Source organism: Vombatus ursinus, unplaced genomic scaffold (genome assembly GCF_900497805.2).
Source record: "Vombatus ursinus unplaced genomic scaffold, bare-nosed wombat genome assembly UNPS02009824.1, whole genome shotgun sequence".
Classification (NCBI taxonomy): domain Eukaryota; kingdom Metazoa; phylum Chordata; class Mammalia; order Diprotodontia; family Vombatidae; genus Vombatus; species Vombatus ursinus.
In genome coordinates, this window is record NW_020949602.1 from 6570931 (window position 1) to 6592535 (window position 21605).

A 21605-nucleotide genomic window follows, 5' to 3' on the forward strand; every position below is an offset into this window, starting at 1 on the left:
GTGTGGAAACACTGCTGGCTTGTGTTCAGGTTATGCTGCATGCTCAGTGCCTGCTCAACCTGTAGCATGGTCCCTGGGGAAGCTACAAAATGAAGAGTTTTATTTAACTCCAATCAGACTTTTCTATATTCCTTAATATGTTTTCACATAGGTAACTGGCATTTGACTGAAGGTTCTTTCTTGAAGGGTATGAATGAGAGACAGTGTGGTGAAGGGGACAGAAGGCTGCCCTCAGAGGCAGGACAACCTAGGTTTGCTCTCACCTCTACTACATGTTGGCTCTGTGACCCTGGGCAAGTCACTGAAACTCCCAGTGCTCTAGACATCCCTGACTTGCATTGAGTTTCCTTACCTGGGAATTCCCTATGCCAGTGAAATCACACATCCAGACCTTTCCATTCTCTTGCTAGGACCATTAACTATTGTAAGGTCACCCTAGGTCACTACAGTAGGTTTGTCTCTGAAGAGGAAGATCTGGAAAGGGCCGGGGTTTATAACAATTCTACCATTGGCTTTGTCATTATGAAATGGTGTGAATGGCTCATGGGGAACAAAACTCTTACAGTGGGTCCTGTGCTAGGAGAAGGTATTTTGTTATGTGGCTCTCAGAGCTGTCCTGAGTCCTGAAGCCTCTAATAATGGGACACAAGGAAATGCAAAGACAGCCAACCACAAGGGCTTAAGAGAAATAAGGTGAGACCAGGAAGATGCTTTCTTTAACAGAATAAAAGGGCATGATTGGGAATGAATGCCCATCACACTCATCTGAAGTAAGGCTGGGGGCAGGAATAAGGACTACCAGTTTGTCTCTTCCCTTTCTGTGGTTTCTCTCATCTAGCTGAGGGCCTGAAATTAAAACAAAACAAAACAATAACAATACTTTTTTTTTTGAAGTCTTATACCACCTACTTATCTCTTTGACCTTAACCCCTCATGATCTCACTTGGAGGTTTTAGTTCAAGGAGGTCCCTGCAAATGCTGCTGCCATCCTGTTCCTACCCCATGTTTAGGCTGGCCCCAACCCCCCTCACCCCACACACACATCTTCCCACTTTACAGAAGAGGACAGTGGTGAGTTTACACACCAGTTTACAAGCAGAGCTGCATGCAGTCCACAAAAGCCTGCCTGCAGCTTCTCCAGCCTAAATGTGAACACTCTCACTATATCTGGGACTGTTGATTTGAAGAAAGTGCTTTAACATCTCAGGTGTAGGTGTGAGTCTGTGGCACTTGCCAGGACAAAGCTATTTCTTACTGAATAATGAGTACAAAATCCTCGTGACTCACTAATATGATGTAGTTACAGCTGCAACCACCCACCCAATGCTACTCAGTTTTTTTTTCTCAACTGAACAATTTCCCTCAGAAAGTCCTGCTTCCTTTGGTGTAGACACCTAGATTTCCAGCTGCAATCAATCAACACTTATCAAGTGCCTACTATGTGCCAGGCATCGTACTAAGCACTAGAGATACAAAACAGGCAAAACGCAGTCACTGCCCACAAGGAGCTTCCAGTCAAATGGGATAGACAACATGCAAATAAGCATATGCAAAGTGAGCCATATACAGGATAAATAGGAGATAATTAATAAGATGAAGGCACCGAAATTGAGAGGGGTTGTAGAAAACTTCCTGCAGAAAATGAAAATTTAGTTGGGACTTAAATGAAGCGAGGGAGGTCAGTAGTTGGAGCAGTTAAAGGACAGCATTCCAGGAGTGGGGGACAGCCAGAGAAAATTCCCAGGGCTGAGCGATGGAGGAGGTGGGGTTGCTAGGATAGGACCTGCACTTTAGGAAAATTCCTTTGGTGGCTGAATGGAGGAGGAGCCTGAATTGGGCAGAACCCCTAGCAGCTATTGCAATAGCCCAGGCATGAGGTGTAAGCTGGGGGCTTACACCAGGGTGGAGGCAGTGTCAGAGAAGAGATGTTAGCTGTGACCTCACAAGTGTCTTCAGAGTTAAGAAGTTAGGAAGCCTGGTGCCTTAAATATGTATCTTTCATCTTTCTAGTGACCAGTCTTTGTTATCTTTCCACACTAATTCCCCATTACTCCCCCTCACATGTTCTACTTTCCAGTTAACCTGGCTTGTTTGCTGTTCCCTAAACACGTCTTATCTACCACCTCTGGTGCTGTCTCTCAAGCCTGGAATGCCCTCCCTCCTCACCTCTGCCCCTTAGAATACCTAGATTTCTTCAACACTCAAGTTCCTGGTGCCCCCAAATGTTAGTGGTTCACTCTCTTACCCTGGGGCCATCCTGGCATCTCTCTCTCTCTCTTTTTTAAATATTTAGGCAAGTGACTTGCCCAGGGTCACACAGCTAGTAAATGTCCAGTGGTTAGTCTGAGGTCAGATTTGAACTCAGGTCCTCCTGACTTCAGGGCCGGTGCTCTATCCACTGAGCCACCTAGCTGCCCCGTCCTGGTATCTCTTAATGGCTGCTCAGACTCCTGTCCACCCCTCGTGGTCATTCCTCCAAACTAAGTCTGGTTCTGGCATTGATCCCTGTTTTTCTCTATATTCTATTTGATTTTGAAGGATTTGGGGCCCTACAGGTTGTATCTAATAAGGGAAGGATCTCAGCATGTGTCTACAGCATGCAGACATAAGTGTTAACAGCTTTGTGAAAATACAGGAAGGAAAGGAGGGAGGGGGCAGGAAAGGGGCTCTTATGCTAATGGTGGCCATTTCGGTAGCACTTTAAAGCCCCTAAGCATTGTCCTCCCCAAAACCAAGTAGGAGGTAGGAGTCTTAATATCCTTTCACTGATGAAAGTAAGAAAGTACAGAGAGGGGAAAGGATGTGACCAAGGTACTAATTAGCAGGGCTGGGATTTAAACCCAGGTTGAATTGATCAAAACAACAAGTATTTATTAAGTGTTTACTATATACTAGACCCTGGAGATATGGAAAAACAAAAAATCCCTGCCCTTAAGGAGTTTACATTTTAATGGGGACCTGCAAGATAAGAACTGAGGAGATTGAAGTTAGAGTTACAAAGGACCTTGGGCCAACCCCGAGGTCTAAGAAGGACAAAAAACTAGTTCAAGGTATTCAGGTAGCAAGCCCCAGAGCTGAAATTTGAACTCAGTCCTTCAGATTCCAAATTCAGGGCTCACTCCATTGGGCCACAGCTGCTCAGGGCAAGATGGTTTGGAACAAGAACTACACCATGTTTTCAGGAAAATGGCCAAAGACAAAGTCAAAATTATTTACCCTGCTGATTCTGATATGACATCTGCCTTCATTTTAAAGCATTGGACAATTGTAACATGACTGCGATATCTCCAGCATTTTTAGGAGGTGAAGGCCCAAGCTGAAAGGATTCACAGCCATCTTCCTGCGTTAGCAACATCTAGCACAAGAAATCTGGAGCTTTCCCCTTACCTCTGTAAATATAAACAAACGAAACCTACCCACTCAATAAGAGGAGACAAGATGAGAAAAGACAAGAAGTCAGCATAGAAATCTGGGATTCCTAAAATGTCTTCTTTTTAAAAGAGGAAGGAAAGAAGGAGGAGAGGAAGTGATCAAGGAAGGAAGGAAAGAAAGAAGGAAGGAAGAAAGGAAGGAAGGAAGGAAGGAAGCAGGGGAAAGCATTCTTCTCTTTTCTAGCCACCCAGCAGTCTATAGCTAGTTCATGCATTATGCAGAAGGTAGAGTTTCTTTCTTGGATATTCTATTCTGTTTTCTTGCAATGCTCAAAAATATCTGAATAGATAAAGAAATGCAAAGCTACAACTGGGATTTCACCTTCTCACTTTGGCAAAGACCTGAGAGCACAAGGGAAAACCAGTTGGGAGCGGGGAGAACCAACACTAAACACCTTTTCGGAAAGAATTTGGGCAAGTGAGAAGCTGACAGTCATTGACAAGATCATATAAACTGTAGGACTCAGGGCTGGCGGGCTTCTTCTAAGAAGAAGTCATTTAGTTTGATTCACTCATGTTACAGTATAGGAAACCAAGGCCAGAAACAGGAACTTGTCCAGAGTCGTGCAGCTAAACAACGAGGAAGAGAAGAGAAGGGAAATACATTTATTAAATGCCTACCTTGTGCCGGGCACTGTGCTAAGTAAGACTTTATAAGTATTTGAGCCTACTGGTAGTTTTGAGGCAGAGCGAACTGTGCAGATTCCCAGTCCCAGGCCTCTTCTCATGGTAATCTCAACCACTAAAACGCCTTCCCTCCAAAACAAGGATCCTTAAACACAGACAACTTTTTACTCATCTGAAAAAACTTGCTGAATCAAAACTGCCTAAAAAAACCCCAGTCTCTTAGAAGCTCCTACCTTAGCACACAAAGAGCCATGTCAATGAGACACAGTGCAGGGATTATGCCTCCTTTGCTTGTGAGCTCTGAAGGGAAAAGAAAAAAAAATCATATCTACAGCTAAGAACATATGGAAGAAATCAACAAAGCCCTCTCCAGCTCCCCATAAGTAAATTCTGCCTTCGCCTAAGGTCATAAAGTAAACACAGATGGGGCAAACCAATCACCAGATGGTACGAGAGATCTGGAAGTAAAGGTGAAGAAAGCTGTACATGATAATACAAAGATGCAAGAATTCAGCTGCCTGGAGGGCTTCCTCCCTTTCCCACAAACCCCCTCGGGAGTGGCTGCTGGGGGTCGCTGAGTCCCCAACCATGGCGGCCTCCTGGCGAAAGAAGAAGCCATCAGGGGAAACACAGCAAAGGCAACTTTGGAGACACAAAGAGACGGCTGCCCTCACCCTTGGAAAAGAGAATGATGGGTCATGAATCCAGAGGAGACTGGGAAAAGAAAGCAGGGGGAGGTGATAGGGTGAATGAATGAGTCAATGACAGTTTCAGGGGAAAGATTCATATGCGTAAGAAACTTTTTTTTTTAATCAGTTAGTTAAGGAAAATAGGAAAAAGAACTGTAGGATTGGAGTCTTGAAAACAGGTTCCTATACTGCCTCAGTCATACGACCGAAGGTGAGTTACTTAACTACTCTGGGCCTCAGTTTCCACTCTTGTGATAATAATAGCACTTACTTCGAAGGGTTGTCTTGAGGAATGAAAGGAGATATAAATATAAAGGGCTATGCAAATGTTAGCAACTTATAGATGAGAGAATTGAAGCCCAGGGTCAAGCCATCTCTAAGTGCTGGAGGCAAGATTTGATCTAGGGTCTTTCTAAGTCCGGGCCCAACACACACACTGCCAGCTGTATCACTGAGCTGCCTTTAGGTATCTCAGTGCTACATGATGATACTTTGAAAGATTCATGATTCACCAGCATGGACACTCCCTCTGCCTCTGGAGGTCCTGATTCCTCCACGTTTCATCACTTTTCATGGCTGAAGAATTAGTCACCTCGTGGCCAAACTTCTGGCAATCAGTCTTTCTCAAAAATATAATCCCTAGCCAGGCATTGCCATCATGGTAAGTGGCCCCTGCCACCCTAAATTCGTGAGGGTCCTGGAGAGTCCTGGAAGGAGGGCTGGATAGGTGGACCAAGTGCCCAGTTCTCCACTCTTTCTATGATTCGGAATGTCCTTGTCAATACCAAAGATGTTAGCATCAAAGGCTCACGTAATCATGGAATCTTTTAGATCCGGGAAGGCCGTAAGAGATCACCCAGAAAGACCTCATTTTACAAACTGAGGGCCAGAGAAGGCATACAGTTTTCCCAAGGTCACACAGCAAATTAGTGGCAGAGTCAGAATTTTTGGACTCTTTTTGTATAGGGCTCCTTTCCCCATAGATCCCTATTGTCTCTGTTAAAGTAGTGAAGAAGAACCAGATTGAATTTCTACTTCTCTCTGAACTCTGAGTGTGCTGATATCCATAAACACAGCTGGTGGGGTTGGTGACATCTTTTTTTTTCCTGCGGATTTTTGGTTTTGTTCTTGTTGCTATTATTTTAAGAATATGGATGCTCTTGAGTAAATACACAAAAATGAACATTCTCTTTCCAAAGGTCTCTGAACATACATAGTCCTTCTGCAGTCTTCATTGGGTTTCTGGTCACTTGCTCTTCCTGTCAGAGGCAGTGTGGTGCAATGAGTGGCCTGTGAGAGTTGGCATCTCTAGGACCTGGATTTGAATCTCACCTCAGATACTTATTAGCTGCACATGTAACTGAACCTCATTGAGCCTCAATTTTATGATCTGCAAAATGAGGATAATAATAGCACCTACTTCACAGGGTTGTGAAGATCAAATGAAATAATATATTTAAAACATTTTACATACATTTATGTTGAATACAGCTAGACAGTACAGTGGTTAGCATGTTGGATTTTCGATCCAGAAGTCCTAAGCTCAAATTAAGCCTCAGACACTTACTTGCTGGATGACTTTGAGCAAGTCACTCAACCTTTGTCTGCCTCGGATTCCTCATCTGTAAAATGGGGATAATAATAGTGCTTACCTCCCAGGGTGGTTGTGAGGAAAAAACGATAACATTTGCAAAGTACCTTACAAGTCTTAAAATGAAATGACAATTTTAGATATTAATTATAAGCTTTAAAGTATTATGTAAATGCCAGATATTATTTTTATTATTAAACTGGGGTTAAGGATTGGTCTGCACACCTCTAGTTTCCTCTCTCTCCAATTCAACTTCCACACCGTCCTCAAAGAGAAATTCTTAAAGTGCAGGTCTGTCCATGTCCCAACCTTTTTTCAATCAATAAGTAGCAATGATTCCTGACTACCTCTAGGACCAAATATAGACTCTTGTCTGACATTCAAAGCTCTTCACCATCTGCTCCCTTATCTTTTCCCATCCTTCTTACATAATCACTCCCCTTCATAGATTCAATGGTCCAGCCATACTGGCCTCTTTAAAAGCTAATATTTGTATAGCCCTTTTAAGATTGCAAAGCACTTTACAAATATTATCGCATATTTATTGTGCCTATTTATTGTTCTTCATACACAATATTCTATCCCCCACCTCCAAGCCTTTGCACTGGCTGTCCCTCATACCTTATAAAGCACTCCTACCTCAATTCAATCCCTGGTTTCTTTCAAGACTTAACTTGGGTCACCTTCTGCATGAGCCTCTCCTGATTTCCTAGTGCTAGTGGCCTCCTTCCCAAAACTATCCTGTATTCATTCAATGTATTCAATTTTGACCATATTCTGCATATTCCTTGTACAGTGTATGTACTTGTTGTCTTCCCAAGTGGAACACAAGCTCAAACCTGTCATCATTTTAATACGTGATGCCCAACGCATAGTAGGTGCTTAATAAATGTTTGTGCAATAAATGATTCATTCATTCATTTCTCAAATGAGGGGATTGTATTAAATACATAAGAAAGGATTCATCTCCTTATATTCTGTCCCTGCTCAGTCTACATTTGTGATGAGTTGAAGGTGCCATATTTTAGAAAGGGTATTGATAATACCGAGAGTATCCAGGAAAGGACAGTCATAATGGTGAAGGTTTCTGAGTACTTGCCATATGAAACCTGGATGAAGAAACAAGAGACGTTTAGCCCAGAGAAGAGAAGGTTTATTCATGTATTTGAATGTGAAGAAGAAAGATTCAACTTAGCATTTAGCACTTAATAAATGCTTGCTAGTTGACTATTGACTTGTCCTGCTTGGTCTCAGAGGACAGAACTAGAAAAAAAAATGGGTAGAAGTAGCAGAGAGGTAAATTTAGGCATATTTAAGGGTCAAAAAGTGTTTTGCATATGTTATCCTCCTAGATTCCTGGATGCAACACAAATATCTCCATCTAAGAAAATTCTTTCTACCAATCAGAGCTATCAGAGTATAAGGGGCTGCTTCAGTGTATCCAGGCTCCCAGTTACTAGGCATCTTCAAGCAGTGGTAGGGTGACATGTGTCTTTCTACTAGAGAGGTAACAAGAGAGCCCACTATCTAGATGCCAAATGAAAAACCTTCCACCAAAATATGTCACACTGTTTCTTACATGCCAGTCAGACTTGAGACTTTCCTTGCACGGAAACCACTTCTGTAGGACAATTTAAAATGGTGGTTCATTGGCCAGCATGCCACCCTACCCCCACCCACCCAGCTCTCTACACAACCCTTGGAGAGTGGGGGGTGGGCTACTCTTAGAATGTGGGCTTGACCGTTTTGTAAAGATGAGAATCTGGCATCTGCCCTCCCCTCACAGAAGGACTTTTTCTTTTCCCCAAGAGGCTCTGATAGGGAAGCAGGGTGTTTACCAACTCAGAGCTCCCTCAGCCTTGAGACTGGGACAAAGAGTCCAGAGCCATGAATGTGGTCTTTATTGGTGTGGCCACAGAGCCTCTATGTTCTTCCCCCCAAAGCCCCTCGCTAGCCTTTGAGAAGTTCCGATCAAATGGGAACTTTCAGGGTATAATTATAGCATTGCCTTTGTGGAGAGAGAGAAAAGAAATGATTAAAATGCTATTTTACAAAATCCTTTGGTTTTTGTCGCTGTTGTTGTTTTAAAGCTCTCATTGTGTGGGCAAGAAAGAAAGAAGTCCATCAGTGTGTCCATTGTGCTGTCTAGACACCCCAACAAAAGGCGTAGCGTGCTTCCCATTGGGGCAGCCCGGCTCCTGTGGACAGAAGCAAGAGTTTGGAGGCCAGCTTCAAAGAAGGCCTTTCTGAGGACCGAGATCTTAGAGCAGCCCTATATTTAGCCTTTTGTCAGCGTTTCTGTCATCAATTCACTTAAGTGGTGGTAATTTCCAGCTTGGCCGCAGCCAGAGGGTTAGTAGAGTGGCTGTTAGAAGCAAATTACTTGGACAAATTAGGGGGAAAAGAAATCAATTTAGCCCTTTTTGATGACAACACTGAGAATGTCGCCAATATCTACATATTAAATTTCTAATTAATAACCGTTTGGACTGGACCTGGGATTTCACTGGCATGGGGAACTCCCGGAAGAGGAAATGCCTTCTACCAGTTATACTGGCCATGATGTTCTCTGTGACTCTGAATCTTGGCTCAGAGGTTTATCATGGAGTTCCACAGAGAGATTCCAGGGCCTTGAGGAATTTGGGTGGAAAAAATTACATCTGTATGTCAATATAATGGGTTTCCTTTGTAATTCTATTATATTCTCTTGTACATTTGATAAATACAAATGAGAAAAGTTCCTTGCCTTCAAGGAACTTACAATCTAATGGGTGAAGCCAACACACAAAATGAAAAAAAAAGGGGTGGCGAGTTTTGTTCCACTCTCCAGTCCTCCATCCCTCCAGCCCTCCATTCAAAGGGGCCCAGGCTACTACTGAGGGTGCTAAGGTTGAAACAATCTGCATGAAGGAGTTTCCTGCTTGTCCTCTGGGTGAGAGAGTGATGATGGTGGAGTGGTCTCCTAAGAGTACAGCTAATAGGAAAGGAAACCTGTACAGAAAAGATGAGAAGTTCATTAACTTGCTCAGGGTCACACAGTCAAGATGTACTGCAGGCTGGACTTGAACCCAGGTCTTTTCAGCTGGTTCTCAATTCACTGAACTGGCCCCTTTGGCAGTCCAGTGAAGCCTATGGACACCTTCTAAGAACAATGGATTTCAAAGGAAACTAAATATATTAAAATATAGTTATTAAAATATACTTTTAAAAATAATTTTATGAGGGTCAGGTAGATGGAATAGTGGATACAGCACTGGCCCTGGAGTCAGGAGGACCTGAGTTCAAATCCAGCCTCAGACACTTGACACTTAATATTTGTGTGACCCTGGGCAAGTCATTTAACCTCGATTGCCTCACTAAAAAAATAATAAAAATAAAAATAACTTTAGGGACCCCAGGTAAAGAAACCACGTACTCTGCAAAGGTTCACCTCAGAGTTATCACCACTGTTAACTTCCTCGGCATTTCTAACACTTGAGAATTGTTTTCTTGAGCCTCAAAAACGTGGGTGGGGTAGGTGCTCCTATTAATCTCGTCTTACGCAGGATGAAACTAGACTTGGAAACATCCGGTGACTTATATAGGGTCACTTGGCTAATAAGTGTCTGAGGCAGGATTCGAATCCAGTCCGTCTCGATTCCACCCTATCTGTGCCCATGCTGAGGACATTTAGGGAGCCCTGGCTTCTGGGAGAGGGAAAAAAGACGAAGCTTCTGGGGAGTTATTTAGATCACTTGGAGCAGGGCATTTACCTGCTCTGTTCCAGTAAAATGCCTTGAGGACAGGCCCTGTTTTCACTTTGTAATTTAACACAATGCCTGGCAGGTAGTTGTTTGCTATTCTCTCCTTTTATTCATGGGTCAGAATCCCCGTGACCCCATTTGGGGTTTTCTTGACCAAGGTAATAGAATTATTTGCCATTTCCTTCTCCAGCTCACTTTACGGATGAGGAGACTGAGGCAAATAGGGTTAAGTGACTTGCCCAGAGTCACACAGCTAGCAAGGGTCTGAGGTCAGATTTGAACTCAGGTCTTCCTGACTCCAGGTCCAGCACTCTATCCACTGAACCACCTAGCTGCCCTGTTCAGTAAAATAGTAGGATTCAAAATAAATATGCAAAAATTGTCAGCATTTCATTTCCAAATAGTGTCGAATTCCAAAGAATCAAGGGATCTTCTGATTAAACAATTCTATAAAGTTTACTATTATAAGGAGATAATTTAAATAAGTGTCTCTGGGGCTCTTTGTGAATTTTGTAGACTGATCCCCAAACCCTTCATAACATGTTTTTCTTTCCAGTATTTCTTGCCACTGCAGTGAACGATGTTGTAAGATGCTACAAAATCACGTCCGGAACCGTGTACTCTCCATGTCTCTCCTTGTGTGGCTTTCTTGTATTTTATAATACCTTCTGATCTGATCTAACTGCCTTTGATTTTACTTCGTGTGTGTGTGTGTGTGTGTGTGTTTGTGTGTGTGTGTATGTGTGTGTGTATTATACACAGAGTGATTAGGTGGCACAGTGGATAGAGTGCCAGGCCTGGAGTCAGGAAGACTCATCTTCCTGAGTTCAAATGTGGCCTCCGACACCCTCCTAGCTGTGTGACTCTGGCCAAGACACTTAACCCTGTTTGCCTCAGTTTCTTTATCTGTAAAATGAGATGGAAAAGGAAATGGCAAACCACTTTATCATCTCTGCTAAGAAAATCCCAAAAGGGGTCACAGGGAGTCAGACACAACTGAAAAACAATAAAAAAAATATATTATACATATATGTAAACATGCATACACGTTATATGGAAGTTACTTGTGACCAAAGATCTTTGGCCAACAAAAGGTGAATTCTGTTGATTCAACAGTTTACCTAGTTGCTTATAATAGAAATGTTCGGGACAAACTTAAAATATCAACATAAAATTTGTTTCTTCTATTTACAATAATAGAAAATCAAGAGAAAATGATAGAGAAATATAATATATAATAACAATAAAATAAATACCTGGAAGTCAAGCTACTAGAACACACTGAAGACATATAAATACAATTGTAAAATGCCCTTTACATATTAAAGGTAGATAGGGATATTTATTGCTCATGGTTGGGTCACATGACTACTAATATAATAAAAATGAAAAATGACAATACTACCTAAATTAATTTGCATGTTTAGTGCTACACAAATTGAACTGCCAGGGAGGACTTTACAAAATTAGACAAAATTATAACAAAGTGTATTTGGAAAGGGGGAAAATGGTCTAGAATCTAGAAATAATGGAGGGGAGTGGGGGAGTAGGAACAGTGTGGGGATTTCCAGAACTCAAATTATATTATAAAATAATAATCACAAAATCTATTTGGTATACTTTAAAAATAGAAAAATAGATCAATGTAACAGACTAGATAATCAAAAATTGGAAACAACCACACTCAGTACCCCAATGTTCAATAAAGCGTAGTACATGAAGTACTTGTGCAGGAACGCTTTAATTTGACAAAATCTTCTCAGCAATCTGGAAAGCAATTTGGCCAAAAAAAAAAAAAGGTTTGGAAGAGCATCTTATTTGTGATTTAGTCAGCATAATTAATACATTCTAAGTGAGTACTTAAATATAAAAGGTCATATTATTTTTAAAATTTGAGAAAAATGCATGGAGATATTGTTCCCAACTGGGATATAATAATAATTATTATTATATATTATATTAAAATATATAAATAATATATTTATTTATAAAAATAAATATAAACATAAATAAAATATATAAATATAATAATAATAATAGGGAGATAATTTCTAATCAAACAAGAGGCAACTACAAAAGAAAAAAGAAAAAAAACATGCAAAATTAAAAAGCTTTTACAAAAATAAAACCAATGCAGCCAGGACAAGAAGAGAAAGGGTGGGTGAGAAATCTTCACATCCAATATTTCTACTCTGGTTTCATATATATTCTCTATAGGAAATTGAACCAAATATCCAAGGCCACAAGTCATTCCCCAATAGATAAACGACCTAGAACAGCAGTTCTTAAACTTTTTGGTCTTAGGATCCCTTTACAATCTTATATACAAATGCATATATACATATGTACATATATCCATACAAATTAGCATTTTAGAAATTAAAGTGTTTTCCTATTATGAAAATAGTTTTGACTTCATGAAACTCCTGAAAGGATCTTGGTGACCCCGAGGGATCATTGGACCATACATTGAGAACCGCTGGTCTAGGACGTGAACAAAAAGATCTCGAATTAAGAATTACAAACTATTAGCAACCATATGAAAAATTGCTCCAAATCACTAATAATAAGCAAAATAGAAATTAAAACTCTTTTAAAGTTTCATCTCACAATCAATCAGGCAAACATTCATGAAGGACCTACTATATCAGACCCTGTAATTAGCTCACACACACTGAATTCACAAAGATGACAGAACATGGGAATAGTCAGTGCTGGGGTGGGGAATATTGCATGTGGTTTCAGACATGGCTCATATGTCAGCTGGTTTTGCTGAACTTTATTTTTCTTGTCTAACCTTTGTTACAGGGGAGGGAAGAGAGAAGAGGGTTTCTGTTCTGTTTTGTTTTGTTTCTTCCAGACATGAATGAAATGTAAAAACAAAAACAACTTTTTTTAAAAATTATGAAATTAAAAAATAAAGAGGTCAGAAACATAATGAACCAACTGACTTTAAAAAAATTTTTTAAACCCAAACTCATCCAAGTCAGAATGTTCTTACTTGCAAAATATCTTCCTCTGATTATGATCGTTTGGAACAAAAGCCCACTTTGTTCTGTGTTTATTATTTAACAGGAGGCAATGGCAAGGATGGGAAAAGTTGGGAAAGTTGTATTCCCCAACCCTGAGGAGAAGAGGTAACAACTGTCTTTCCATGTGTCTTGGGCTTGGGAATCTCTATCCTTTCCAGAGTGGTCATACTGACTATTCACAAGAGAGTGATTCAATGCCTGTTTTGCACATGGCACTGTGCTAGGCATGGCAGGTCCTGCCCTTGGGGAGCTCATAGTCTACCAGAGGGGGAGGAATAAAACATGGACACATACTTTTAGCGCAAAGATAAGAGCGTATTGGAACAAAAGAGAAAAGGCAATAAATCAGAAAAATTTTAAGAAGGCAATTCCAGCTGTGGGAATCAGCAGGAGGATTTATAAAGGCTCTGGAACAGGAGTTGGGGGGACCTGGGTTCCTTAAGTGCAGCCCTTTGGCTACATATGGCCTTGAGGCAAAAGGTTTCCCATCCCTGCTCTGGAACATGAACTGATAGGCTAAGACAAGTAGAGAGACATAGAGAACATTCAGGACATGGGAGAAATTGTTCCAAATGCTCAGTTTCATGGAAAGAACCCTGAATTTGCATTTATAGGGTCAGATGATCATAGATTTAGAGCCGAAAGGGCCATTAGAGATGTTTTAGTCTAACCTTCTTTTGAAAAATAAGGAAATTGAGGCCCAAGATTTATTTATCAATTTGCCCATAGTTCCAAAAGTGGGAAGTTCTGAGGTGGAATTTGAACCTGGGTCTTCCTGACTCCAAGTCAAGCACTCTTGTTTTGTTACTTTAATAATGTTAATAATAATAAAAATAGTTTGTATTTACATAGCCCTTTAAGGCTTCAAGGCATTTTACATGTTATATCATTCAATCTGTGACACCATTTGGGTTTTTCTCGGCAAAGATACTAGATTGGTTTTCCATTTCTTTCTCTAGTTCATTTTACAGATGAGGAAACTGAGGCAAACAGGGTGAAGTGACTTGACCAGGGTCACCCAGCTAGTGAGGGTCTGAAGCCAGATTTGAACTCAAGAAAATGAGTCTTCCTGACTCCAGGCCCTGCACTTTATGCACTATGGCTCCACCTAGCTGCCCCTAGATGACCTCTAAGGTCCCTTTTCTCTCTAAATAAATGATTCATGATTAGCATTATCTATAGATTTCTGGGATCCGATTGGTGAGAATTCGCCAATGAGAGACCAAAGGAAAGAGTGAACACTCATCTCTGTTTTTATCCGGTTGGTAACCAGAACTTTCCTATGAACTGGCTGATTAACTTTACTTTGAAGCTGTAAGCCCAAGAATGCGTTAGGGCTGTGGTTTTAGGAAAGTGTTTTAGATTTGGGATTAAACACATGTTCAAAGTAAGCTTGGCACAGAAAGAAAAAACATTCAATTTTGGAGTGGTATCCGAGAATCAATCAAGAATCCCCCAAATCCTGGAGCCAAAAGGAATAGTTAAAGTCTGCAAACGCTATCCTATATGAAGCGTGACTTCCCTTAATAGAAATGCAGAGGGAAGGTCATTGATACTTGAACACATCTGATCATGGGGAACTCACTACTTCCCCAGGAATGGCACTTGGGCTAGCTCCATCAGGAAGCATTGCCCTGTACTATGTTCTCCCTCAAGAGCAGTGATTGCAAAGCTGGCAACGTACTAGATTTAGAAAAGGAAGCCTAGATTCAAATCCCAGCTCTGATTCTTGCCAACAGGAGCTTTTATAGGAATGTCTTTCTACCTCTCAGGGTCTCTTTTTCTTCATCTGTAAAATGGGGATAAGTTACAACTGCAATAACCATCTACCAGGAAAGGTGAGGAAAACGCTTTATAAACCTTAATGCCCCATAGGGAGGGGGAACCCCCTTTAGGTGTGTGTGTGTCTCCATATATGTATATAAAAGAGAATATTAGACACTAGTAGATATCATATTTATTGCTATCAATGTAGATATTATATACACATACTATATAATATACTTAATATATACTATACATATATACACACACATATGTGTATATTTATGTGTGTACACATACGTGTAGCTAGGTGGTGTGGTAGATAGATGTCAGACCTGGGGTCACCTAGACTTGAGTTTGAATTCAGACTTAGATATTTACTAGCTGTGTGACCCTGGGCAAGTCATTTATTTGCTGTCTGCCTCAGTTTCCCCTTCAATAAAAGTGGGGGGAAATAACTGTATCTGCTTCCCAGGTTTGTTGTGAGGATCAAATGAGATCGTATTTATAAAGCGCTTTGAAAACCTTAAAACATTAGAGAAATGCTGGCTATTCCTATATCCCCTGCTGAACTCTAATTCATATTTAGAAAATGCTTTCAGGTGTGCAGAACACTTGCTTCAAAGCAACCCTGGGAGGCAGTCAGCCTAGAGTCTGAGAGAATAGCCCCTGGGGGCTGCAGACCCCCACCCAGTTCATTATGTGCACAGGCAGGCTAAACCAGATTGAGGATAACTGGCAGGTTTCAAACCTGTTGGTGAGTTGGGGGGATGTCTACCCCAGGATTTGAAGACTTCCTCTGGTAGAATGGACAGATGAGAACAATTTGCTCCAAAGGCCATGAAGGCAGCTGAAGCAGGCATTGTGGAACGCTCAGAGCTTGGTGAGACATCAAAGATGCCAAGGTCATCCATTGCATCGCGGGCCATCACCAGTCATCTTGACTCTTGTCCTACCACTGGACTCTGATGACTCTGGAGGCTGATGGCTTTGCACAACTCTACCTCACTTCAATCCAATTCACACGTGAGTCAAGATATCACCCTTGTGATGTCATTGGTCTCCTTCGAATACAAAGGATAGATAAAAACAGGAGACAATCAGGGAAAGGATTGTCACCATCCATTTGCAGATGGGGACATAGAACTCAGGGAAGGGAAAGGATTTGTTCTGAGCAGGGGTAGGATTCCAACCCAAACTTTCTCGGGCTGTTACACATGACTCGCCTCCACACACCCCACAGTCCAGCCATCCTGGCCTACACACACGACATTCCATCTCCTGTCCTGGGTCTTTGCATTGGTCATCCCTGAGGCATAGAATGTTCTCCCTCCTCATCTCAACCTGTTGGTAGCCCTACTTTCTTTCAAGATACAGTTCAAAGACACACCTTCTGCATGAAGATTTTCCAGATCCCACTCCCCAGCTATTTCTTCCTTCTTTCAAAAAATTACTTTATATTTAGTATAAATAACTATATGTACATACATTAAATATGCATACATAATATGTATAATATATTAGATAATATGTGTATACATGCACACATATATACATATGTAGGAATATATTGTGTATATATATATATATATATATGTATGTAAGTATGGAGAGGGAGAGACAAAGACAGAGAGAGAGAACATTACTACGCTCTCTCCATGTAGAGATATATGATACATCAATATCTATCTATGTATATGTTCACATATACACACATACATGTTATCTCCACCAACAGAAAATAAGCTCCTTGAGGGCAGGGCTTACCTCACTGGTGCCTTTGTTTCCCCAAAGCCTAGCATGGTCCCAAGAGCAAAGCAGTTGATTAATAAAAGCTTGTTAATTGATTCATTCTAGCCCAAAGGTGTATATGGTCTCACCCATCCCCAGCTGAGAGCTTCTCCTCTTCTTTTGGTGGCTTCTCAAAGAAACCAGGAATGCTAAGCAAAAGGCAATCCAAAAAGCCCTGGCTCTGATGTGGAGGGCCCTAATAATGTCATCCCTGACCTTGTGACCTCGGGCCAGTCCCATCACCTCCCTTGGCCACAGTTTCCTCCTCTATAAAATAAGGGACTTGGATGAAATGGCTTCTGAAGTCCTATGATTCTATGACCTTGAGCTTTTATTTATTTAATGTCTTGGATATCTAGAGAAAACTGTTAGCTTAAGTGGATACCAGACCATTGAATATTCAGTCAATCAATCACCAAGCATTTACTCAGCATCTACCATGTGCCGGGTACTGCGCTTGGTGCTAGAGATACAGATCTTTGATTCTATGCTATCTAATGCTTCCTTCATCTCTACTTTTCACATAATTCCGTAAATATGATTAAACAGGCCATGAAATTGCACAAGAAGTGTTGGGGCGCCATCTTCAGGCATGTTGCATGTCTTGCAAGGAAAGGAAAATGATCTCTTTTGAGTGATGAAAAGGTCTCTATGGAGAGTATCATCCTCTTCCGAGGGGACAGAAATCAGGTCAGAGATGATTGATTGGGAGCTAGTGGGGACTTGAGTGGCCACAGACTCCAAAGCCCTCAGGTTACGGCTGAAACTCAGGGAAAGGAGTGAATTGCCCAACGTGACCCAAGCAATAAGCATCAGAGATAGAATTTGGACCCCAGTCCTCGGCCTCAAGAGCCTCTGCTCTGACACACACACGTAGGAAATATTGAGTTTGGAAGAAAGCTTAGAATGGGTGGGTTTTATTTTCAGTTTAAAAATATCAGTAGACACCTATCTTCTCAGTAGTGGGTAGCCTGTGGGTCAGACATTTTCTTTAGTACTCAAAAAGATGTCATCAGTGCAGATGCCAATCCCCAGCTGTCCAGAGGACAAGTCCTCAGTGCCTTCCCAGAGTCTTGGTGAAATCCTATGAGCAATCAACAAGTGTTTCTTAAGCTCCACCGCAGACCAGTTAATGGTGCTGGGCTCTGTTAACACAAGGACAGAGGATGAAAGACACCTTCCTTGAAAGAAGCTTCCATTCAAATGGGAGAGACTTTAGTGGAAGAATCAAACATCTGAAAGCCTAAGTTCTCTTCCTCATCTGACTGTAAAGGTCAGTTTACCCCTTTGTGCCTCAGTTTTCTATATGTGGTGCCCATTCAAGGGCATCGTAAGGGTAAGGTAGACACAATTAATGGCAGCAAGCTACAGTGGATAGAACATTGGAATTGGAATCCTGGAGGGTTCAAATTCTATCTCCGACACTTAATAGCTGGGTGACCCTAATGAAGTCACTTAGCCTCTCTGTGCCTCAGTTTCCTCATCTGTAAAATCAGGGAGCTGGACTCAATGACTTCTATGATCCCTTCCAGCTTATGATCCTATGTGAAAGGACTTTGAGAACATTGAAAAGATGGTGGCAGATATACCTCAGGTGAACTGTTAGTTCATCAAAGCTGGGTGACGTGCCACCAAGGATCAGAATATCAGATGCCAGATTAATGCAGTCAGCATGCTTGTCTTCTTCCCAGAGGCCCCCAAGGGGAGTAAAGCTCAGTTGGCTTTTGTTCATGGAAGTGTCTTCTCTCAATCTCTTCTCACTCCAGTCCAGCACTTTGACATCTCACCATCTGAGAGGTTTCAAACCACTTGTTTATTCCCTGTCTGCACTTGTCCTCTCTGGCCATGAGCATCTTTTTGCCATATGGGTCTGACCAGCTTTGTGCTCATAGACAATAACATACCCTACTTTGGATATGTGTCCTTGACCACCGGGGCTTTCAAATTCCCTGGTTATTATCAAGCCTGAACTTGACACCATTTCTCCGATTATCTGACCTGAATTCAATGCTGCTTGCTGTTCAATCTGTCCCATTCCCATCAGCGAGGCTCTCTGACTGGACACCTAATTAATCATTTCATTTAATGTGTGAAACTCATATTCTCATGTTATTTCAGAAAAAAATATATTGTGTTAAGATTTTTCTTTTTATTAGATAATTGCCACATTTTCTCATTTTTTCTTTGATTTTATATTTATAGGAGTTTTAAGTCTTTGAGTCTAGGAATACAAATTATACAGTATTAATATCTTTTAAAAATATTTCAATCTTAAAATGTACATTAAAGTGTTATCAGTATTGGGATAGGAACTGAAGCTAGGGTTTCATTAGTATAGGAAACTTCCAGATGAGAAAATTCCCTCTACTAATACAGGTCAGCACAATATCTGGAGCTTAGAGTCTTAAAGAATTACCTTGGGGCAGCTAGATGGCGCAGTGGATAGAGCACTGGCCCTGGATTCAGTTCAAATGTGATCTCAGACACACAATACTCACTAACTGTGTGACCCAGGGCAAATCACTTAACTCCAGTTGCCTACTAAATAAATAAATAAATAATAAAGAAAGAAAAAATAAAGAAAGAATTACTTAGAGAACTGGGAAGTTCAGTGACTTAGGTAGGAACACACAGTCAGTAAGTGTCAGATGAGGTTCTAAAGCCAGCCAGCTTTCTACCCAAGACTGTCTTTGGGATCATGACAGCAGACAAATAAAATGAGAAACCAGTAGAGTTTTTTGCATTTTGAAATGTTGGCTATTGCATGTAATATTGGGAGAGGCTCCCATGACTGGATCTCCCTCCTTCCTTGTCTCTACCTCCTATATCCCTGGGCTTCTTTCAAGGCTCAGTGAAAGTGACACCTTCCTTCTTTCCCAGCCCTCCTTGATCTCAGAGCCTTCCCTCTGAGATGACCTCCAATTTACCCTGTAGGTATCTTGTTTGTACAGAGCTGTTTTCATATGGAGCCCCTTGAGGACAGGGGCCATCTGCTGTCTTTCTTTGTATCCTCAGGGCTCATCAAAGTGCCCGGCACATAGTAGGAGCTTCATAAATGCTTATTGAATGACTGACCTAGTGTAGTGGATATAGAGCCAGCTTTGGAGTCAGGAAGACTTTTATTATACACTTACTGTTTGCCAGGCACTGCGCTGAGTCTTGAGAATACAAAGAAAGGCAAAAGACAGTCCCTTTAATCAAGGGGCTCGCAGTCTAATGGGAAAGACAACATGCAAACAACTCTGGACAAACAAGAATACGCAGATGAATTGGGGATGGGGGAATCAACAGAAAGAAGGCTCTAGAATTAGGGGGAACCAAGAAATGCTTCTTGGAGAAGGTCTTAACCTCCTGTTGCAGAGTTTGCCCATTGGGACAAGACTCTGGATTCTCAAAGACAAACTCAACCTCTGACTGTCTCTATCAAGCTGGAAAGGACTGGTGACTTTGTCTTAACCCAGCCCTACCTAAGAAAAACTTATGACCCCATAGACATTGAGTGAAGAAATTTTTGGCCATAACAAATTTCAGATACCATCTACTAAGGCTTAAGAAGTTGCAGTCTGTATCAATGGAGGGGCTACCTCACGACTGAACTCATGTATTACTTATGTCTCCTATTTATCCTCACCACCTTCCTCTGGATTGACTGTCATTGGTCAATGTGCCTCCTAAAACATGGTGCTCAGGATGAGAAACATTTTAACCTGTCAATTTGTGAAAAAAAAAAGTATCTGAGGTACCGAGAAAAGGAGACAGTATGGGCAAGAGGGAAGTCAGAGAACCTGGGGTGAAATCCTGGCTCTGATACTTACAACCTGGGTGACTTTGGACAAGTCAGTTCCCATACCTGGGCCTCAGTTTCTTCATCTGTAAAATGGATGGGGTTGGACTAGATGATCTTGAAGGTTTCTTCCAACTCTAAATCTATTAACCTCAAATAAAGGCAAAAAAATATTAAAAATATAAATCATGGTTTAGGTAGAAGACAGTTCCTTCAATATGGGACTATTTATTCATTCAGTCACCAAATAACACAGTAGCTGGCACATAGAGTGTAATGTTTTGTCTGTCTATCTAAATGTTGAGGACCCACTATGTGTTAACAGAGGCACTATGCTCAACCTAGGCCACACTACCATTCTCTCCCACTTAGAACAGCAGCAACAATAAAAAGACACCAAAGTAATGCCATCGGTGGAGTAGGGAAGACCTGAGTTTGAATTAGCCCTCAGTTACTAGATGGGTAACCCTGAGCATGTTTCTCTGTCTGCCTCAGCTTTGCTCATCTGTAAAATGGGGATAATAATGGCACCTACTTCCCCGGTTTCTTATGAGGCTCAAAGAAGATATCATTTGAAAAGCATTTTGTAAACCATAAAGGACTACCTGGATGCTATGCATTATTTTTTTTAAAGGATCAAAGAGATTTTACGTTTTCTTGAGTATAAGCAGCGTATGAAATGTTTTATTTGGGCTTCATCTGATTTATTGAATTCCCTTTTTTTTAAAATACAGATTTTATGACAAAAAGTACAAAGTATTCTTGAAGCTTGTTGAACACCAGAAGGAATACGCAGCCATCATGAATGAAGACATCTGAGCTGTGCTCGGTTTGGCCAGAAAGGCTCAGTTCTGGGCTCTGGTCACTCTCTCTACTTGTATAACTTGTGATGGGGTAAGAACACTCCTGTATCATCTTAAATAAAGAAGCCTGAGACGTGGAAAGCTGGAAGTGGAGTCTTCTATTTAAAAGTCCTTGGCATTTCTCCACTAACTGGGTATGGGTTACACAAGATGGCCACTGAGAGGGGCAGCTAGGTGACACAGTGGATAGAGCACCAACTCTGGAGTCAGGAGGACTTGAGTTCAAGTCTGGCCTCAGACACAAAACACTTATTAGCTATGTGACCCTGGGCAAGTCACTTAACCCCAAC

At 41.4% G+C, this 21605-nt stretch overlaps 1 protein-coding gene across 5 annotated transcripts in view; it reads left to right on the forward strand.

Annotated features, from left to right (window-relative positions):
* The window catches only part of FGGY (FGGY carbohydrate kinase domain containing), a 532436-nt gene extending 511042 nt beyond the window's left edge, over positions 1 to 21394 (forward strand). For 4 of the 5 annotated variants that reach the window (XM_027852828.1, XM_027852830.1, XM_027852829.1 and 1 more), the window contains 2 exons: positions 13157 to 13218; positions 21187 to 21394. In XM_027852828.1, the coding sequence (XP_027708629.1) occupies positions 13157 to 13218; positions 21187 to 21271 (147 nt within the window). In that variant the 3' untranslated portion in view covers positions 21272 to 21394. The remainder of the gene's footprint in view (positions 1 to 13156; positions 13219 to 21186) is intronic. The other variant, XM_027852831.1, reaches the window with a different exon arrangement.
* Positions 21395 to 21605: the final 211 nt, after the last annotated feature.